Source organism: Hyalella azteca, unplaced genomic scaffold, assembly GCF_000764305.2.
Source record: "Hyalella azteca isolate HAZT.00-mixed unplaced genomic scaffold, Hazt_2.0.2 contig8729, whole genome shotgun sequence".
Taxonomy (NCBI): domain Eukaryota; kingdom Metazoa; phylum Arthropoda; class Malacostraca; order Amphipoda; family Hyalellidae; genus Hyalella; species Hyalella azteca.
In genome coordinates, this window is record NW_025938814.1 from 37,503 (window position 1) to 58,032 (window position 20,530).

At 37.6% G+C, this 20,530-nt stretch overlaps 1 protein-coding gene across 1 annotated transcript in view; it reads right to left on the reverse strand.

Moving 5' to 3' along the window:
• Positions 1-2,182: 2,182 nt before the first annotated feature.
• Positions 2,183-20,530, reverse strand: part of LOC108675001 (protein gooseberry) — a 39,352-nt gene continuing 21,004 nt past the window's right edge. Inside the window, exons 5-8 of the mRNA XM_047881731.1 lie at positions 8,601-8,872; positions 7,424-7,637; positions 6,868-7,025; positions 2,183-4,254 (exon numbers count right to left, since the gene is read on the reverse strand). Coding sequence (XP_047737687.1) covers positions 3,943-4,254; positions 6,868-7,025; positions 7,424-7,637; positions 8,601-8,872 — 956 coding nt within the window. The 3' untranslated portion in view covers positions 2,183-3,942. The remainder of the gene's footprint in view (positions 4,255-6,867; positions 7,026-7,423; positions 7,638-8,600; positions 8,873-20,530) is intronic.

Below are 20,530 nucleotides of genomic sequence, written 5' to 3' on the forward strand. Positions count from 1 at the left end.
GAGCGATTAACGAACTGGCAGAGTTTCCGTCAGTCCTTGTTGTAAAATGGCCGTGATTGATGAGCTAATAATTTTGGGGTCGAATTTCCAGCAGCTTGTGCATTAAGTCGGGTCAAATCGGTGCTATGTCTTAAATTACTTTCCTGGCTCCGCTGTTAGTCGCTTGATTAAAAGTGTACCGCATGCTTTACACGAATATTATAATAGATGAATGGGTGTTTGAAATGTAGTTACATGTTTGACGTAAGCTATATAGGTTCAGATGAGAGCATCACATTGTTCATTTCATCGCCACTGTTAATCGAGCTTCTATTATCAGAGTAAATAAATTCACAAAACTAGAGTTAAAAATTCTAAATTGTTGGATAAACTCACTAGTTTTTTCCAGGGAATACAGAAAATTTGCCATTATTTAGCGTGGAAGCAGAATATCTTCAACTCGCAAAACAAAATTTAAAAAGTAGGAGACATTCTTAGTCGTACAAATGTTTCTACATGAACTGCTTTCACAAATTTTAAACATTATAATATTGTGTGGCAAGCCTTATATGTAACCCGTTCATGACGAAGCCAAGGGTGCAATGTTATTTTCCATCTATAAAATCGTCTTTTTTATGTCACAGCCCAATGCATTAGTTCTATGTGTACAATTATTTTCAATATGATGTTTATTTTTTCTATGTATTATTATCATCCAGCCCGAGGATGAGGCATGATTGTATTGAAACAGAAGTCTTGTAGTTAGTTTTTGCGAGGCATCCGTAATAACACACCAGTTGCGCTCTAAGTGCCAAGTGACTGTGCTTGTCAGTTCCTGTCCAAGAATGTGGACAATTATTATTCTCAATAACCAACGTTTGTTTTCAATATCTAACTTCCATTGCGCAATGTTTGGAACTTGAATGAAATGAACTAACTGCACTTTTTCTAGTACATTCAGGTTTCTTTCCAACTCAAAGGTTTCCAGTTTCATCCAGTTTCATATGAAGAAATTTTTTGTTCGGTATTGAAACTATCGTATCCTGCTAGTGAAAATTAAGTTTCTATGAGACTACCCTCTTACACGAGGATATGTATCAGAAATGGTTCATCAAAGAATATAATGAAGTTCTCTTTTTAAGTTATATTGAATCATTATAAGTATACGGGCAAAAAATCATGGGCTTCGAAATCTTCTATTAGACAATTGCGAAAATATCATTTTTAGCATAGAAATTAAAATGTCTAAAATTTCCAATTCGAATTTTATTGACATTGCGGTAATGTACAGCATCTGTAAAATGTCTTATAAATAAAATATTCTCAAACCTTTATTTACTTCACCTCTTGGATTATGGAGCAGACAAAGGCGGAAATTTAAGAAACTTTAAAATTTTAACTTGAAAAACTTTAACTTCCTTAAGAAGAAACTTGAAAAATTCCTTAAAGTGTTCCTGTATCTCTGACCGCCAAAAAATCCTGAGCCAAATATTCTACGCTATTCGTTAGAAATATTTCGATGTTCAACTCGCTCCTAAATAGCTAGTTAATTTTCCTAGAATGCGTGTGGCGTGGCGATGATCTATCACGTTCGTCACACTCCTGGATTGCCGAACCAGATCAGATCGAGTCGCAAATTTTCGTACGTGTGAGACACCGACGGCGTTGAAATTACTGCCGAGATGAGTGCATGATTGTTGTTGCATCAAGCAGCTGTTAGAACAAACCGTACCGATTTACAGCTGCCATTATAGGGGCCACCTGCGCTCAGTGACAGTCTCAACAAATTGCTACCGACTTGTGTTTCCGCTCAAACTGATGAGCGGTCGCGAGCTGAACGATGGCTCCTCGATACTCAATTTTCAATAGTTGATTTAAATTGCAGTTGACGGGATAGATCAAACTGCTTCGAGTGCACAAAGAATCGCTTTGACTAAAGTTTTAATTATAGGAAAATTTGTTTACTATTGAAATTACTATAGAACGTTGGCGGTATCAAAATTAATATGCCAAATAAGTCATAATGTACGGTGCATATACTATTTCCATCCTTTGCTTGGTAAAATAATTCTATCCATGTGTGCAAGTTTGCTAAGTAAAATCAATTAATCATTTGTAACATTCGTTTGCGAATAAAATCAATTTTAGAAAAAAAAACTCACAAACAACAGGGAAATAATGAACAAGGTTACTGTACTCACATTTTAATAATCGTGAATTCATGTAATAATATTCACATGCTGCGCATTGCAAGACCTATAGAGATTCAATCTATTGAGTTTATGTACACAAGAACATTTGCTGTTGCATTTATGCCGAGGCTTTCGTGATGTTTGAAAAGATATTAATATTCGAAGTACCAATCTTGAAACGAACTTCACCCCACTTTAATTGTACAACCGGTTATACTTATTCACAACTTATACATGTATATACACTAGTTATTAATTAATGATTATGATAAATTCTTTAAATTTATGACCAAAAAGAGTTTCACGACGATAAGAAAAATCACGCAAGAATATCAGTTATCACACTTGCAAAATTAAGATCATTTTCGAGTGCAAGTATTTTTAGTATCAAAATCTTGAATTTGATTTCATCATCCAGAAGATGCATTCTTTCGTTTAATTAGTCATTAGAATTTATTTATCAAATGCTATAATGTCTCCATAGGCATTATACTTTTCTTCTCTAATGCTTAAAACGTCTAGATGGATATTATTTGTTAAAGCAGATTTTAAATATGATTTATGTGTTTTTCCAGTGTCTATGAAATAACTGATGATGTGCATATGCCAACAAGCAAAGTCGTATTCCAGAAATCAGAAAAGCTTAGCTATAGTTAAGTAATTCAGTGTAATTACTTGCCTTAGCAACGCCCTTCTATATATGCAGAACCATTTTGGTTTTTCCTATTTTATGCTGTGAATTGGTGTTGACACTCTACTGAGGGAGTTCTTATCACAAATATAATTATGTCTTTTACCAAAGATTAATTAGGTGATAACCTTATAAATTACTAATTGTATATCACGTTTTAACAGTGCTTTCACTATGAAAAAATTGATATTTTTGTTGAAGTTGTTACAATACCAATATACGAGCAGCCACGCTAATTTAATAAACTTAACTTAAAGCAAATCTTGATTTCCTGCACAGCATCACATACATTTCATGATATAAAACACTTTACATTATATGCTCTCATTGGAACATCAGTCATTACACTTTAACATGAAAAATACAATTCACTCAGAGATCGCATTATACACATGGCCAAGCGGGGACGATTCGATGGCGATATGAACAATTTTCTCCCCTATATTCAAGCAAGCTGTCTATGACACTAGAGCGTTATCAGCTACAGTCGTTTTCAAGGTTACGGAAATCCAATTAATGGGCGAAAATAACTATAAGACATTCGCTGATAATAATTGCAAAATAAATTATCATGTAGGATGATGATTGATGAAAAAAATTCCTTTTATGGCAAAATTAGTTCCCGCTGAATTCGTAAAGTTATAATTTGCGATGCTGTGTTCCTTCACAAGTATAGAAAGTAAATGGTTCTACTGCTAAAAAATTAGATCTACACTTAATACATGTATGTCGAATACTTCTGCCAACTACTGGTCGTCGTAATTAAAGGGATGCATGAGATGCTCATACACGCAGGCGGAGGTATGCCCAAAATGCCATTGGCCTTAGCAGATTGGATGGGCGAAACGTTACTGGCCATACAAGAGAAAAGTATAGGTATTGCTACCGTCTGTAGCATGAGTGATGCACCAAATACCACTGCCCGTATTAAAAGTGATACACAAAATACTACTGCCCGTAGTATAAGTGATGCACAAAATGCTACTGGCCGTAGCAAAAGTGATGCACCAAAAGTTACTGGCCGTAGTAGAAGTGATACACGAAATGTTACTGGCCGTAGTAGAAGTGATGCACCAAATGCTACTGGCCGTAGTAGAAAGGATACATTGGGTGCGAAGCAAAATGCTGCATGGGAGAGCGTGTATGCTGTAGACTTGCATTGAATGATGAAGATGTAGTTAAAGCGGCGACAGCTGCTGCAGCTGCTGCAGATGGTGCTGCCGACGCTGCAGCACTCACCGCCCCCATGGCGCCCCTGAGGTCAGCAGCAGAGCTGCAGCGCAGGTCGGCAGGGGCGCCGGCAGCGACGCAGGACGGCGCTGCAGGAGCGCGTCGCTCCGGCATGCCCCAGGACCCAGCGGCCTGCACGCCGTGGCTTAGGTGGCCTGCGCCCTGACCACGGCATATAATTTTGTTAATACATGCAATTTAATTTTGTGTCTTTGAATTGTTAATGTATGGACTAGTGTTATGTGTTTATGAATTGTTAATACACGGACCAGTATTATGTGTTTATGAACTGTTAATATACGGACTTATATTATGTGTTTATGAATTGTTAATATAAGGACTTATATTATGTGTTTATGAATTGTTAATATAAGGACTTATATTAGTTATGTGTTTATGAATTGTTAATACACGGACCAGTATTATGTGTTTATGAACTGTTAATATACGGACTTATATTATGTGTTTATGAATTGTTAATATAAGGACTTATATTATGTGTTTATGAATTGTTAATATAGGTGTAAAAACGCTTTCCGTTTTTGAGTTTGGGTTGTCGTAAGTCCGCGTTCGGGTTTTAGGATAACCACGGTTTCAACAACAAATTTCCTTTTTATTGAATGAAAAATTGTATCTGTAAGAACAAACATATATATATTAACCCTGTATACTTCAATGTATGCTTATAATATTCAAATATAACAAATGATCATCAAAACTATAAATAAGTTATATGAAGGCATAAGTCAACGCACCGAAATATTGTGGGCATTTTTGACGCGGGCTACGAACAACTGATTTGACAAGAAACTATTTGATACGTCGTTGACTAGGTTTTACACTCTAAAGGTCTGATGAACAAGTAAATCGTAGGAGCGCATAGAAAATAGACATTAAAAACTAAGCTAACAAAAGGTTCGCTAAAAATATTTACAATAGGTATACTATAACAGTATTATGTGTTTATGAATAGGAAGGAATAATTTCGATACATTCTACTCATTGTGATCTAAATTGCAATATATTGTAGTCGTTGTGATCGAAATTAAAGCTGAACTTATGTACGAGCTTCAAAATATAATATGAGGTTATGACACTCAAATTGTGACGAAATTATTGGAGTTATTGGAGTACGAATTTTCGATTTCTTGCGCTTCAATAAAAAATTACAATGAGGATAGCGTGTATTTTTATAATTAATTATGTTAGTAATGGAAAATAATAATGTAATTTAATGAACGTTTTCGCTAAAATCAACTAATTATCGAGTAAGTGACACAAAGTACGTCACACTTTGATAGCTAGCACTCTTGGTTATTCATGTACTCATATTGTAGTGTCATCAAATTACAGTGGACAACAAATTTTAACAATAGGTATATAGGTATATTTTAAATAGGTATATAGATTATATACAATAGTAGTTAAGTAATTTCGCATTAGAAACTGTAAGGTATTTATATGCTAGATTGTTTACAGCTTCTGGCCATTTTCTTGCTACGGTCCAACAGTGATCTGCTGTCACTGAGGTGTTCAATTTAACCTGCAGCACCACTTATCCCCTCAACCATCTCATGAGCGCTCAACATGTTCATCAAGCTGAGGTTGTCAAACTGAGTGTTCTATATGAATTATTTACAATGAGATTAAACAGTTGAATGACAGGAAAAACATTTGAAACAATGAACCCGCTTTCAGGAGAAGTTAATATGTTCACTGAAAAACCAAGAAATCGATCGAAATGACCTCTAGCGATAACTTGGAAATAAACACGAGCTAAACGAGCTTTTCGAACATCAGATTCGTGTTCAGCAGCCTCGAATATTTCAGCTATTTTTGTCTCTGTCACAATTTCTTTGTTGAAAAGTTTTACCCACGAATTTATTGAAAATAAATTCTTAAATAGAAAAATTCGTATAAATAGATAAATACCTACATTTCATTAATATGAATTTTGGTTCTAATAATCTCTTGCTAGTAATTAATATATATTGCTAGTGCTAGTAATACATATATAGGATGAAATTCAAGATATTCATTTGAATAATTATTCATGCGAGTTATGGAGATACTATATTGACTACGTTAAATGTAAAATTCCAGGCTATGAATAATACACTGACAGAAGCATGTCATTTTCTACTGACTTAATTTCTTATTATTACCTCGTTCTGAATTCCTGTAAGAAATAAAGTAGAATGCTACTAATTTATGCGGCTTGAATTATTACTATTCTAATTATTTTTAAATTATAAAGCTATGAAGTTTACTAGTTCTGCTTACACTGCTGCGTTTGCTGTAAAATTAAATATTTTCTTTCCAGTCTATACAAATTTAACTCCAACAACAGAGTTTAATAAGCAAAATAATCAATAATAATCGCAATGTCTGAAATTGTCACGTGTATTTCTCAAGCTCCTCTCTGGAGAATTAAATATAGACTATTACCTGGGTTAAAAAATTTTTAAATGTGCAATTTTACCTGGGTTGAAAAACGATTTCTGAATTTTACAATGTTACCTGGGTTAAAAAGTTTCTAAATTGTACAATGTTACCTGGGCTAAAAATGTTTCTAAATTGTACAATGTTACCTGGGCTAAAAATGTTTCTAAATAGTACAATGTTACCTGGGCTAAAAATGTTTCTAAATTGTACAATGTTACCAGGGCTAAAAATGTTTCTAAATTGTACAATGTTACCAGGGTTAAAAAGTTTTCTAAAATATACAGTGTTATGTTGGTCAACACTTTTAGAATGTACATTGTACAATGTTACCTGGGCTGAGAAAAATTGTGGATTGTGAGCTGCGGTTAGGGAAGGGTAAGCGGCAGCAGCGGCGGCAGCAGCGGCCATGTTCGTCCGCGTGACGTCGCCGCCCGCGGCCGCCTGGTGGCCGGCGCTGCCGCTGCCGTACAGCGACACGCAGCTCTCCGCTGCACCAAAAATGTTTTTATATTGAAATGAAATGCGTTTTTGAACGAAAAAATTTCATTTTTTTAAAGTGGAATACTTCACTTTTTAAAGTGAAATATTTTTTTCACTAAAAAATAATATAAATTAGAATGAAACACATTTCTTTTTAGTCCTACACAACAGTGCTTCGGTTTTTGCATGATGACAGTGATTCCTCCTCCATTTTCGTTGATAGATTATCTTATTCTAGCATTAGATTATAGATAACATCAATGCAATCAATACATAGTATAAACCTAGAAAATATTTATAAAATTAAGTCTTAACCTATAAGAAAGAGCTTTATTGTGAAGTGTATCATTTATAACGATCTTGTTTGACCGTTGATCGATGGACAATTAAAATGGCACGTCCTTACCTGTGGACTGCGAAGGGAAGGCCACCGTGGGGTCTGGGAACCCCTGGGCAGCAAACATGTATGGGCTGGGGGCATGACCGTACCCCATGGGTAGCCCCATGCCCCCCATGCCCCCCATGGCGCCCATGCTGCCCATGGCTGAGACTGAGGGCATCGCCGTGGCACTCGAGGACATTTGCTTCCTGAGCCGCGCTCTTCTGTTGCTGAACCAGACCTGAGGGACGGTAAATTATTATTGTCATTATTATTACTATTATTATAATTATTATTACTATTATTTTTATTATTATTATTATTATTACTATTACTATTATTATCACTTATTAGTATTAGTATTACATAGTAAACATTCTATAACACTATGTTACGTTATTTATAACTGAATTTTGTGAAAAATCACGCAATGCGTTAAGGCCGATGCGTGAATATTCTACAACATCGTTTCAGACTGTTGATAACGGAGGTCGCTGAAATAAACTTCATGGTGTGGACAACTTTTGTCGCACTCGTAATGGGAAAATGCGTTTTCATAATTAATCGACCAAAAAATTACCGAATTTTAGACACCTAAGGCATTCTAGCTAAAGTAAGTGCATGCGATCAAGCAATATAATAGTCGGAAAACTTTTAGCGCAGTCATTGCTTCATGCCGCCGCTTGTTATATATTAAATTGCAATTATAAAATTTGTTACTATGATTACAGATTTAGTGTGGTCGCTTGTGAAGGTTTCATAAACTTTTACTTTGCATAAATATTTAGTGGGTTAAAAGCGTAGGGCTTATAAACATTTGATTTTTGATATGAGCCTAATTAAAAACGGTAGTAATTATTTCATGTTTTTAACTAATTCATAACAGAATTTTTTCTTATTAATATGACGTCAAATATATTATATAGGTGATCAATGTACGATCTTGGCAAATCGATTTTCGAAACAAGCGAGTTTTTTTCGAGTCTATTTTTCTAAACAATTTTCGAAATAAGCTCCAAAATGCTGGCAAAACCTTTTTATTAATTCCAAGCCTTCCATCTTTTCTGTTCATTTATTTTAATTTAGTAATTAATTTATATTAACCATCAATTTTAAGGCCATTAATCTATACTTGTATCTGTTTATTTATTTTAATTTAATAATTAATTACTATTAACCATTAATTCAACGCGTTAATTCTTACTTGTATCCTGGCTTCAGATAGACTCGTCCTCGCTGCCAGTTCCTCGCGCGTGTATATGTCAGGATATTGCGTGCGCTCGAACGCCTTCTCCAGCTCGTCCAGCTGGTAGGCCGTGAACGTCGTACGACTACGTCGCTGTTTTCTGCCCCCACCCTGCGCGTCTGCGTGCTCGTCGTCACCTTCGTCGTCATCATATCCACTGCCTTCGTCACAGTCGCTCGAGAGGCTCTTGGGTCCTTGTGATGAAGGAGTGCTTGACTGCGATTTTATCCCTTTGGATGAAAAGGAGAAATATTCTGTTCAAGAATAGATTGCTATAATATAGGGTACCTTATTACTAAACGATGTTTTACTAGGCGAAACGTGGGAGAAATAACGTCTTATAGTTGCCACATCATCGTTACTGCTGAAGACTTTAGTAATTGTTTTGCGTGAAAAATATGAGTGCTCTGAATAAAACTGTTCCCAAAAAGTATAGTTAGAGCGTTTTTAGTATGCTATACAAATAACACAATTCATAATAACAATCATAAATATCCTCCAGGATTAAATTGTTTCGACTTTACTTGCTGTTTGCAGAGGCTGATTATGTTATATCTGAAATTTAGCCTGAACGTTTGACCGAGACCGCTATTCTGGCAGTGACAATCGCCCGCCAGGACCACAGCTAGACAAGACAGAGTGCGGGCGAAGCTTTGCTTGTCGATTGCAGGAAGCAAATGACTCGGTGTGAGCAATCGCTAGGAAATGAGGTTTGAATGCGATCAGCCGCATGCGCTCGGGAACTGCCGCGAGTGATGAATATCTTCTATTGACTCGTGCTCATGCAGACACCGCGACTACGTTGACTTGTGCTCATGCAGACACCGCGACTACGTTGACTTGTGCTCATGCAGACATCGCGACTACGTTGACTTGTGCTCATGCAGACACCGCGACTACGTTGACTTGTGCTCATGCAGACACTGCGACTACGTTGAATTGTGCTCATGCAGACACCGCGACTACGTTGAATTGTGCTCATGCAGACAATGCAATTACGTTGACTTTCTGGAACTTATGTTGTGCTCGAGACCATTTATCTCAAGACAAATTGACATATACAGTTCTCCTCGACTTAAAAACAAACTTTACTCGCGAAACTATGTTATTTATTATTAACGGTAATCTGGAATTTTTATCATGATAATCTCTAGCATTGTGAACATGGTATAAAAAAATGTATCATTGTGGAGCTAAGTGAATTTTTCCCATTAATTTCACGGATCAATGAAGGCAACAGAGGCTTCATGGGAGGTGTCCGGACTGCTTCACCGTCCATCTTTTCCTGTCCGCGTAATTAGAGGCCACCGGACGCCTGACGTCACGCCTGAGTCCTGCCGAGCTGCCGCTGCAAACTGAGCCTCGTGACAGATATTACGCCTCTATAGGCGCGCAGGACAGATATTACGCCTCTATAGGCGCACTGGACAGATATTATGCCTCTATATAGGCGCGGAGGACAGATATATTACGCCTCTAAAGGCGCACTGGACAGATATTACGCCTCTAAAGGCGCGCAGGCCAGATATTACGCCTCTATAGCCGCAGAGGACAGATATTACGCCTCTATAAAGGCGCGGAGGACAGATATTACGCCTCTATAAAGGCGCGGAGGACAGATATTACGCCTCTATATAGGCGTGGAGGACAGATATTACGCCTCTATATATAGGCGCGGAGTAAAGATATTACGCCTCTATAGGCGCTCAGGCAAGTTATCGTGCCTCAGTATGGTTGCCGACCTTTGCCTGCAACATCGCACTACTTTGAGTTCAATGTTTTCCAAGGAATTCAAAATGTCTTGTGGATGGAAAGTCTGCCTAATGGGTGAACCGACGCATGTTGGTGATGTATGAGCTTCGTTATTAATTGACAAGGCCTTCGAGCTTTATATAATCAGTAGACCATTGCGTGTACGACATCTTGGGTGCACATTTTTACGTATAGACTGGCAGTTTCACGGACGAACTAGCAGTAATGAACAAACTAGCATTTTATGGCTAGACAGGAAGTTTTATAGATGGAATAACAGTTCATGGCTCGAGCGCCATGTTTTATGGATGGACGGGCAAATTAACGGATAGAATAGCAGTTTTACACACGAAATATCAGTTTTATTGATAGATAAAGAGTTTTATGGATGAACTAGGGGTTATATGGATGGACTATTAGTTTTATGGACAGACTAGCAGTATCAATTATATTGATTTTATTTATAGACAAGCAGTTCTTAATGGGTGTATGAATGAAAAAAACTTGTACAGATGAACGAGTACAGAATGAGACCGCTGAAAATATTTTCAATTGAGAAACTAGAATGGATATAGGATCCCATTTTATGACTTAATAAATATTTTATTTCTTCGTATAATTAATTCGCAACAAAGATTTTACTTCGGCAACGCCCGGGATAGAAAATCCCAGCAATTTGAGAGACCCGATGTTTCAAATCCTGAATCCAGTCCTCCGAATTCACTCGATAATTAGGAAACTAATGAATTGAATTAGTTCTATATAAATAAAGAAAGGACCTTTCAAAACCACATTGAGTCCGGAGCCCTAATCCAAGCCCTGTTAAAAAAAAAACTTTACATTTTCTATTTTTGTATGAACTTGAACACATTTAATTTCAAATTTAACTTTCCTCAACTCTTTTCTGTATCACAGAATTCCGTTATTCAAAATAAAATTCCCCTAATATATTCACAGAAGTAAAGTTAATTATGGAATGACTTCTCTAAACCCGTGTTTTATAAAGGCCCTCCTTTAATGCCTGTTATAAAGAATCATGAGGTCTTTAATTTTTCATGAAAAAAACACATCTAATTGAATTTTTTTGAATCCGGTTCCCCGGTGATTTACGAAGCCGGTAAGAATATTGTGGATACTCGTTCGACAACACACCTATATTTAGTGTAGCTAGCAACAAACACACGAATAAAGAAACTGTCGAAAACATTACATGTCAAAACATTACTCAATGCTGAAATATAAAATTTCTGCCTCGTTGTTTTCTGTGTCGTAAATATTTTCTGGACACCTTCTCTACCTGATTCGAGAATATCTACGTGTTTTGAAACGAACATTTCGTTTACTATCTTCGTGCATCCGGGAAAAAACATTAACTTTAGACGTATTTTTTACGTTCAATAAAAATTTAACCTGGTCAGTTTGAAAGACCAACGGCTTTATTGACTCAGCCTTCTAAATATCAGCCCAATCCATCCCTCCGTTTCCACATGAATGACTCTCTTCTAATAATAAAAGATTCTTCATTATCCTATCTAAATTATTAGTCACTTGCAAGAAATCTGATAACTGGAAATAATTATCCGGAATTTATATGGGATAAAAATCTATTACTCTGTTAACATTCTAACAATAATCTATACTTCATCGACCGTTTTTCCATCGCTTATAAATAAAAACCATCAGCCGACTCACTGTCATGTTTCACACAATTATCAAATAAATGATGATTTTCTATCGGAAGTTTCACCCTCACCGAGGTCCCTCAAGACCATTACCAACAATCGAGAGCAGCTTATAGCTGCTATCGAATGTTGATAAAACGTCGACCAATGGCAGCATCGCTTCAAATTCTCGTCGACCAATAGCAGGTTAGACTGAGTCAGTTCAAGCTATACATTCATTGCTTCGATAACAACCAAGGTATTATGTTCGACGTCATCGGCTGTGGCATCGATCTTGGCGTGGTTAGCGGCACACTCTCTATATTTGAGGAGCCACGGCTCGGTGATTTATGCAGGGCAAGACGCACGACACCTCCAAGAATTCGTCAAATGTAACTCAGTCTTACGAAATTTTTTATGGATGTATGCATTGAAATTCGATGGCTGCCGTCGACTTTGTTGCTTAACGCTACAAAATCCAGCAGCTTCAGCTCAAATTACACTTCAAAGCCGGACAAAAAATCTGGAAATGAAAATTTACTGGAAATCTAATTCTTACATATTATACCAGAATGAAATTCTTGTTTCGAGGTTAAAACGGATAGTTTAAATGCAGAAATTTTAATCTTTTCTGGACCACCTACTCTTTTTTGTATTATCTTTTAGCGATACAATATTAGGGAAAACTTATGTTGAAACTTGAATGACGGAACTAACATAAGCTTATAAGTGCTAAGATTGTGCCATAATCATCGAAAATAATTTTATATATAACGTAATTATATACATAAAAATTTCATTTGAAATGATATAAATTTTTTGGCACCAATTTCTAAAGATGTGGATTTATTTCTTAAATTTAATTAATGCTATACTTCATGAAAATCTAATACGGAGGATTATATTTTTTGCACCTGTTTGATCTGTCACTATCATTTACATCAATTCAGTTCATTATGTAATGTAACATCATTAAGTATAGTTGATGGCTTGTTTTCGTTCGGCTATTATGAGAGACCAGCTTATTTTGCAGGCAATCGACTGAAAGATTGTCATAGCCTCACACGATGTGAGGTTGAATATATAGCGGTGAAGGGTTGAATATATATAATGACTGGAGGCTGAATGTAACGATTTCGGACTGAATGTGACGATAAGGGACTGAATCTATCGATATGGGGTTAATTGTATAGATATGTGGTTCAATGAAACGACAAGGGGTTGTCTGTGACTATTTGAGATTGTATATATACTGATGGGTCAAGGCATTAGCGATATGTGGTTGAATTCAACAATTTGGGTTAAATGTAGTGACATATGGAGCTAAAAGTAACGATTTGTGTTTGATTTTAATAATATGAGATTGAATTTAGTGATATGGGGCAGAATGTAGCGATATGTAGTTGGATTTAACGATATGGGGCTGAATGTATTATAATCTTGAAGTTTAATGTTGCACGTCTGAGTTAGCACTATCATTGATAACTACAACGAGAAATGTTCTTCCCGTAAAATATGATTAAATCGAGAGAAAAATGCTATATAGATTCGGCATTACATTTTTTCCTAGAGATAAATAGTTATTGCTTGTGTTGACGGCTATTGTAATTATCATTTAAAAATTCAGTAGTTTATGCCATCAGTTGTTTTCATGTAATATTCGGTAACAAATTACTAGGAATATTGTGTAAATCTTATCTCTTCATCGTCAAAAGCATCTTAATTTTGGTATTAGAGATACCCATTCTATGCATCAAATCGACTAACCACCCAGTGGTCAGCACCCATGCAAATTTCTATGTTCACCAAGTGTATTAACTGCTCTTACTAAACATATAACTGAAGCTAGTATATGTTTTGTCAGCGTCATCGTTTGTTTCAGCTGCCGGTTCCATCTCACGCAACAGCTGTTAATATGATGATACATATCATCAGGTGGCATCATCAAGAATATCATCAGGCGGCATCATCAAGAATATCATCAGGCGGCATCATCAAGAATATCATCAGGCGGCATCATCAAGAATATCATCAGGCGGCATCATCAAGAATATCTCACGTTAGACACGTCAACAATATCTTCAATGTTGAGCCGCTGGCGGTCGGTTACTTGGAGCGCTGTTAATTTTTGTCTCATTTTGCCAGCTATTGTGGAGAGGCGTGTTTATTTCCAAGTAATTGGACAGAAGGCAGCGAGAGATAAATGAAAGTGCTTGATTGGAAGACGGCGGGTAGGAGGCACCCACGGTGGGTATACTATTTATTAAGAAACTCTACACGCGCGTTAAACCGAGTGACGTCTGAAAAATCATTAGATGAGCAGCACGATGCTTCCGTATACAAGGCGATCATGGACCGTTTCGGCTCTGGTTTTTTAAGTTTTTTTAGGACATGTTCCATAACAAAGATTAATGATATATAACTTTGTACAAGTGTTAAATCTTAATTAATTGGTCAAAAGACGCTTTTATCCTCATCGATGTATTGCAGGTGTAATATAAATACGAGTCAATCAGACGATTAACTTAAAATCACATTATATGCCTGCTGGTCTTGGGCGCATAAATGGCTAAATTTTATGCCTAAATTCAAAATGATACAAATATAAAAATATTTGTCTCAGTTTGAATGCATCATAAGACTGTTCTGAATAATATCATCATTGAGATATATTAATCGACCTTACGTGTACCTTGAAACTACGGACTTCGATCAAGAGAATCGTTTTAGAATTATGCTATGGCTCGGTTTGAACATATTTAAAAACACTGAACTATCCTGATAATTTCTGGAAATATATTTATAAAAACTCAACTCTCAAAAACATGTCAGGTATAATTCTAACTCAGAGTCTAACACATAATAGTGAATTAGGTAACTCGAGTGCCCTCCACGCGTGCTGCCTGTCATCTAACATAGGCTCGACTGTAATTCAGGAACCATGTACGACCGCCCACAGCTTCATAAAGTATCTTTAGTGGCAATTGATTCAACAGTTAGCACTTCCCTAGCACCTCGCCCTCCTCTTTGCCCTAAATGAATTAGCAGCGCAACAGCAGAGGCCTCGGCCACCCTCTCCGTGTCGCGGTTACCAGCAATTAATTGGCCACTCTTGGTCACTGGAGCTCGAGAGGACGATTTGTAAGCCGCGCTCAGCCCCGGTGGTCGGGGACTCCACGCAAACGCAAGGCTATTTTTCGCCCATGCAACGTGAAGAATAAAGGATGTGTCAAAACAGAAAATCTGGGTCAACTGATACTAGGAACATGATTAATAAGAATAAATTGTAAATAATACAGTAATTGTAATATTTTTGATCAATCTATGATCGAGGCATGGTTTGTGTCTCAACTTATTCGCGACGATAGTCAACTTTCAATTGAGTTCTACTTCCTACGAACGCCACGAACCGTGATTCCCATTTTATGTGTTTGATTACAATTTTCTGCTTGGCTGAGAAAAACAGTTATTTTCCCATTCGGCTGATTCTTCACTAGGTGGCTAAGTAAACAACTAAACTATTACCCATTCATTTCGATTAAAGATTTGCACATAATCCGACTGTTATCCAATCTCCGGATCAGCGCTGAGTGAAAAAGAGTAGCGCAGTGAGAGCGGATGTCTGTAGACCGACAGGACGAAGCTCATTTATTCTGGCGACGCTGGGCCACCCAGACAATTACCGCCAATTTCTGACCATTTCATGTCACTTACTCATCTTCCATATGCGCTAAAACTCAACACATGCACTATTTATGATTTTATTTTTTTATTATACTAGTTAGCGGCGCAAGTTGGGATTATGGCAAAATAACTTTCCAACTCACTGGTGCCTGCAGGGTGTAGCAAATACCGTCTAGCAATAAAATCAACATCAGTGGTGCTCCAGGAATAAGGAGCTATAATGCGATGTTCTGGTATTGAAGAGCAATTAGCAGAGTGTCGGTGCAAAAAAAGTCGCTGCCTGCTAATATATTCAACTTGAATGCTGGAAATCATTTATGTAATGCTTATCTACCTGCCGATGCAAGGTTCTGCCATTGCATGGTTGGGCTTCCGCTTTGCCATTACATGGTTAAAATTTAGATTTTAAATCTTGAATCGGAAATTACCGAGGCGTTTGTCAATAAATCCGTGAAACTATGCGACGTTCATGAACATTAATTGTTTATAGGAAATAAATAGTATCAATCTTTCAGTAAAATGATACCAGTAGATCAGAGTTGTCAAAGTCTGTATTCTTGACGCATTATAATAATCGCGTAAATTTTATGTTATACCCAAAATAGTATCGATGTCTTTAATAAACTATAAAATGTATCTTATAAATTGAAAAGAATTTTAATTCTATAAACCTGAAATGGCTTAAACTTTGCAGTCTGTAAAATTCTCATGTCTGAATTGAACAATCTAAAATGGGCAAATCTATCGGCGATAAAGAACAAAGTGATTTTACATTGTTCTTTTCCCTTACATGGACTCGACACACTGAGTAAAATTTTGTTTATTTGTTGCGGTGTTGCTCAGGCGGTGCTGGTAGTGCCCTTGCACATTCCTGTTAACCGTCACATCGAGAGGCTCATTTTAATCAATAACGACCCAGGTGTTAGAGCTGCCCCGCTGCTGTCACGGCCGATCTCAGGACCTCGTTAATTTCTAAGCTCAAGTTTCTGCAGCTGCAGACGATCCCAAATATGGAAGACCGTTGAGCACAGCCGCGCTACACGTGCCACGATAGGTTATAGGCTACGAGAAATGTGGCAGACCTGAGAGACTACGTCACACGTGCCACGATAGGTTATAGGCTACGAGAAATACGGTAGACCTGAGAGCCTACGCCACAAGTGCCACGATAGGTTATAGGCTAAGAGAAATGTGGCAGACCTGAGAGACTACGCCACACGTGCCACGATGGGTTATAGGCTACGGGAAATGTGGCAGACCTGAGAGACTACGCCACACGTGCCACGATGGGTTATAGGCTACGAGAAATGTGGCAGACTTGAGAGACTACGTCACACTAGCCATGATAGACTGGTTGTATGCCATGTGAAATTGGGACGACCTGAGAACTGTTTTAGCAAATGCCACTATGAGCTTCGTAGAAGCTCATTGTGACGCTCATCTTGCCACGAAATGTGGCAAGCCTGAATGCCCAATACTCGTGGGACACGTAAATATATACTGGTAAAATGCGAGTACGATACGCGGCAGACCTCGAGTTCAGCCGGATGATAAGTGACATGATAAATTGCATCTAAGCTACACGAATTGTGATGAATTTGAATGCAGAGCCGTCCAAGGCATTTGATAATAAAGGGTGTACACAGGTTGTTAGATTTCCAAATGTGTCAGGATTTGAAGCACTGCCGTGTCAAACGTTCCATGATGAACTTATAATTAACCTACTCATAATATACTTGGTAGCTCGTAAATTCGGTAGCGCCATGTTGAAATGGCTATAACCTTGCACGAAATATGAGTGGTAGCTTGAGAACACAGCCATGTCGCGCGAGCAGCGGTTAAATGGGGAGGAAAATTACAATATAGGACAGGCCTGAGAACGCGTGCCCCTTCTGTCCAGGTCATGACGGACGGACAAGCTCGTGCCGTTTAGTGCCCACTGAACGCTGAGTTATGGAGACCGTGACATGAGGAGTTAGGTTACACAGGCACCGAAATATTAGGAACATAGTGACCCATACCCTCAAACGCTGGGACATTGGGCATAGAGTGACCCTTGCCCTCGGACCTTACGGGTATTACACTTGGTTCGCTGTGCGCTCTAGTGTTGGAGATGGAATTAGTAGATCGATTAGGAGACAAAATTATCAAATGATATGAGTAATTTCTTTGAATAATTAGGCACATTACATGGTATAGTAGCCATGTATTTTTGTGGTTTAATAGTATAAATAGTAAACTACATGGTGTCCAAAAAAAACGAGACTCAACTTTGAATGGCTGTAACTCGAAAAGAAATAGAATTAAAAAATTTTGGAAGGTCAGGATTTGTTCCCTATGTTTTTCTGCATCTCTCCACCAAAAATCAGACAGATCTATGTAGCCATAAGCGTTTGATAGAACTTACAGTGACATGCGCTAAAATCGTGCTTGCGCAAAGTTTTAGTAAGATCATTTTGCATAATCATTGCGTTGTCTTGACATGTTTTCTTTTCGCTGTTTTATTTTTTGTATCTTTGGTGAGACAAAAACATGGTAATCTTTGGTGAGAGGCAATCATGACAATTTTCAGTTAGACACAATTATGAAAATCTTTGGTGAGAGGCAATCATGACAATCTTTGGTGAGACACAATCATGGCAATCTTTGGTGAGACACAATCATTACAATCTTTGGTGAGAGGTAATATTTGTTTTTGAAATTCCTTCTCACCAAAGATTGTCATGATTGTCTCTCACCAAAGATTGTCATGATTGCTTCTCACCAAAGATTGCCATGATTGTGTCTCACCAAAGATTGTCATGATTGTCTCTCACAAAGATTGTCATGATTGCTTCTCACCAAAGATTGTCATGATTGTTTCTCACCAAAGATTGTCATGATTGCCTCTCACCAAAGATTGCCATGTTTTTGTCTCACCAAAGATACAAAAAATAAAACAGCGAAAAGAAAACATGTCAAGACAACGTAATGATTATGCAAAATGATCTTACTAAAACTTTGCGCAAGCACGATTTTAGAGCATGTCACTGAAAGTTCTATCAAACGCTTATGGCTAGATTGATCTGTCTGATTTTTGGTGGAGAGATGGAGAAAAACATAGGGAACAAATCCTGACCTTCCAAATTTTTTTAACTCTATTACTTTTTGAGTTACAGCCATTCAAAGTTGAGTATCGTTTTTTTGGGACACCTTGTATACTCATCACTAATATTTTCGTTAGAAATCACAGAATGCGCAATGTATGTAATCAGTTCCTCGTCTCGAAAGCATTGTAAATGACTATGCCTTTAATTAATTAGCTTCGAGTTAGTTTATAGCATACGCTTGAAAATGCAAAGCCAAGCAACAGAGAATAACGGGAATCCAAGTACATTTTTGTTTTGTATCTTTCTATTGACCCTTCACGAATAATTCCCAAACCTAATGCATCATTAGGTACCTAGTCAAAATTTGAGACATTCTGAAATCCTGTGGGACATAAATGATTTCAACGAAGATATCGCTTTAGTGCATCTTCCATCATTGAGTCCAATGATGGATTCTGGGTCCCGGTTCGCCAATGCATCCCTGCAAAAGCTGCTGAACTTGAGAACAGTCGCCAAGACACCACACTTTTCTTAAGGGTCGTTCCTTTTGTGGAGTTACCGATGGACAAAAGGAGAGGCGCAAGAGAGCGTGTCCCCATATTAGCTACTTGGTATGGACTTAAATTCACTTGAGAAGCTCTAAGGAATAATTGAGTCATCAAGTAGCTGGCAGGCATTGCTCATGAGGACACAAGCGACGTTTTCCCGTAAAGTTGGCTTCCTTCTAGGAATAAGCCGCTCGTTTCTCGGATAAATTAGGCAAGTGTTATCGTAGTTTGGCTTGGCTTTACAGGCGCAATCTTGAGGTTTCCGAAACAAAAGAGTGTGCAGAAGCAGAAAGAGCAGCAAAAGCCAAAGTGTGAGAAAACAGCGGAAGGTTTAGTCGCTCTAAAGGCGTTCGGTAGGGTGTCGTCACGCCTCTTAAGCACACCTTAGTCAGTCCTTGGAAGGCCAGCCTTAAGGCGCCTCACAAAAGACCTAAGTACGGCAAGCAGCGGCTAATAATGGCCGCGATACGCTCAGTGATTCGCTTCTTAATGCGCAAGTCATGCTCTCACTCCTGCGTGACGTCACGCCGACCATGTTTCACATCGTACTGTATAACAAACAACTCAACTTATAACATCAGGTCTGCACATCATTTCAAATACGTTACGTTCAATAATTTCACGATATTTTTCTTGATGTTTAATTCTACAACAATTATGACCAAACATCTGCCGATACAGGCGATACTATAGTTGCATTTGCTAATTACTTGGTTTAAAAAAAAACGCAAAACTTTCTTCATGGGCGAGGAAACACTGGAAACAGTTGAGCAATTGAAGTACAATCAGCAGCCTAGTTTGCAGCACTTGAACCAAAGATTCTTTTGAAACGAAACTGAAATAGCGGTGAATGAGCTGCATGGGCTTTCATTTATGAGCAGTTACAGCCTTCAAATTCCTATCGTTCTTTCAACAAAATACCTTACACTTCTTATGGGGAAAGCTCTACGTCTGTTGAAGCTGCTTCACCAATAAGCTCAACTAATGTTTCGTAAGACAGTGAACAACATTTCAATTTTTCAGATGCAGAAGTTCTCTCATGCGTTAAGTAAAATGCAAGCTCACGCGTTAATCGACCAATTTTTGCAATCCAATCTGAAAATTCTTATATGCACTTCTCCTAATTTGAGAGCCTTTTAAGATGGATTGACCAC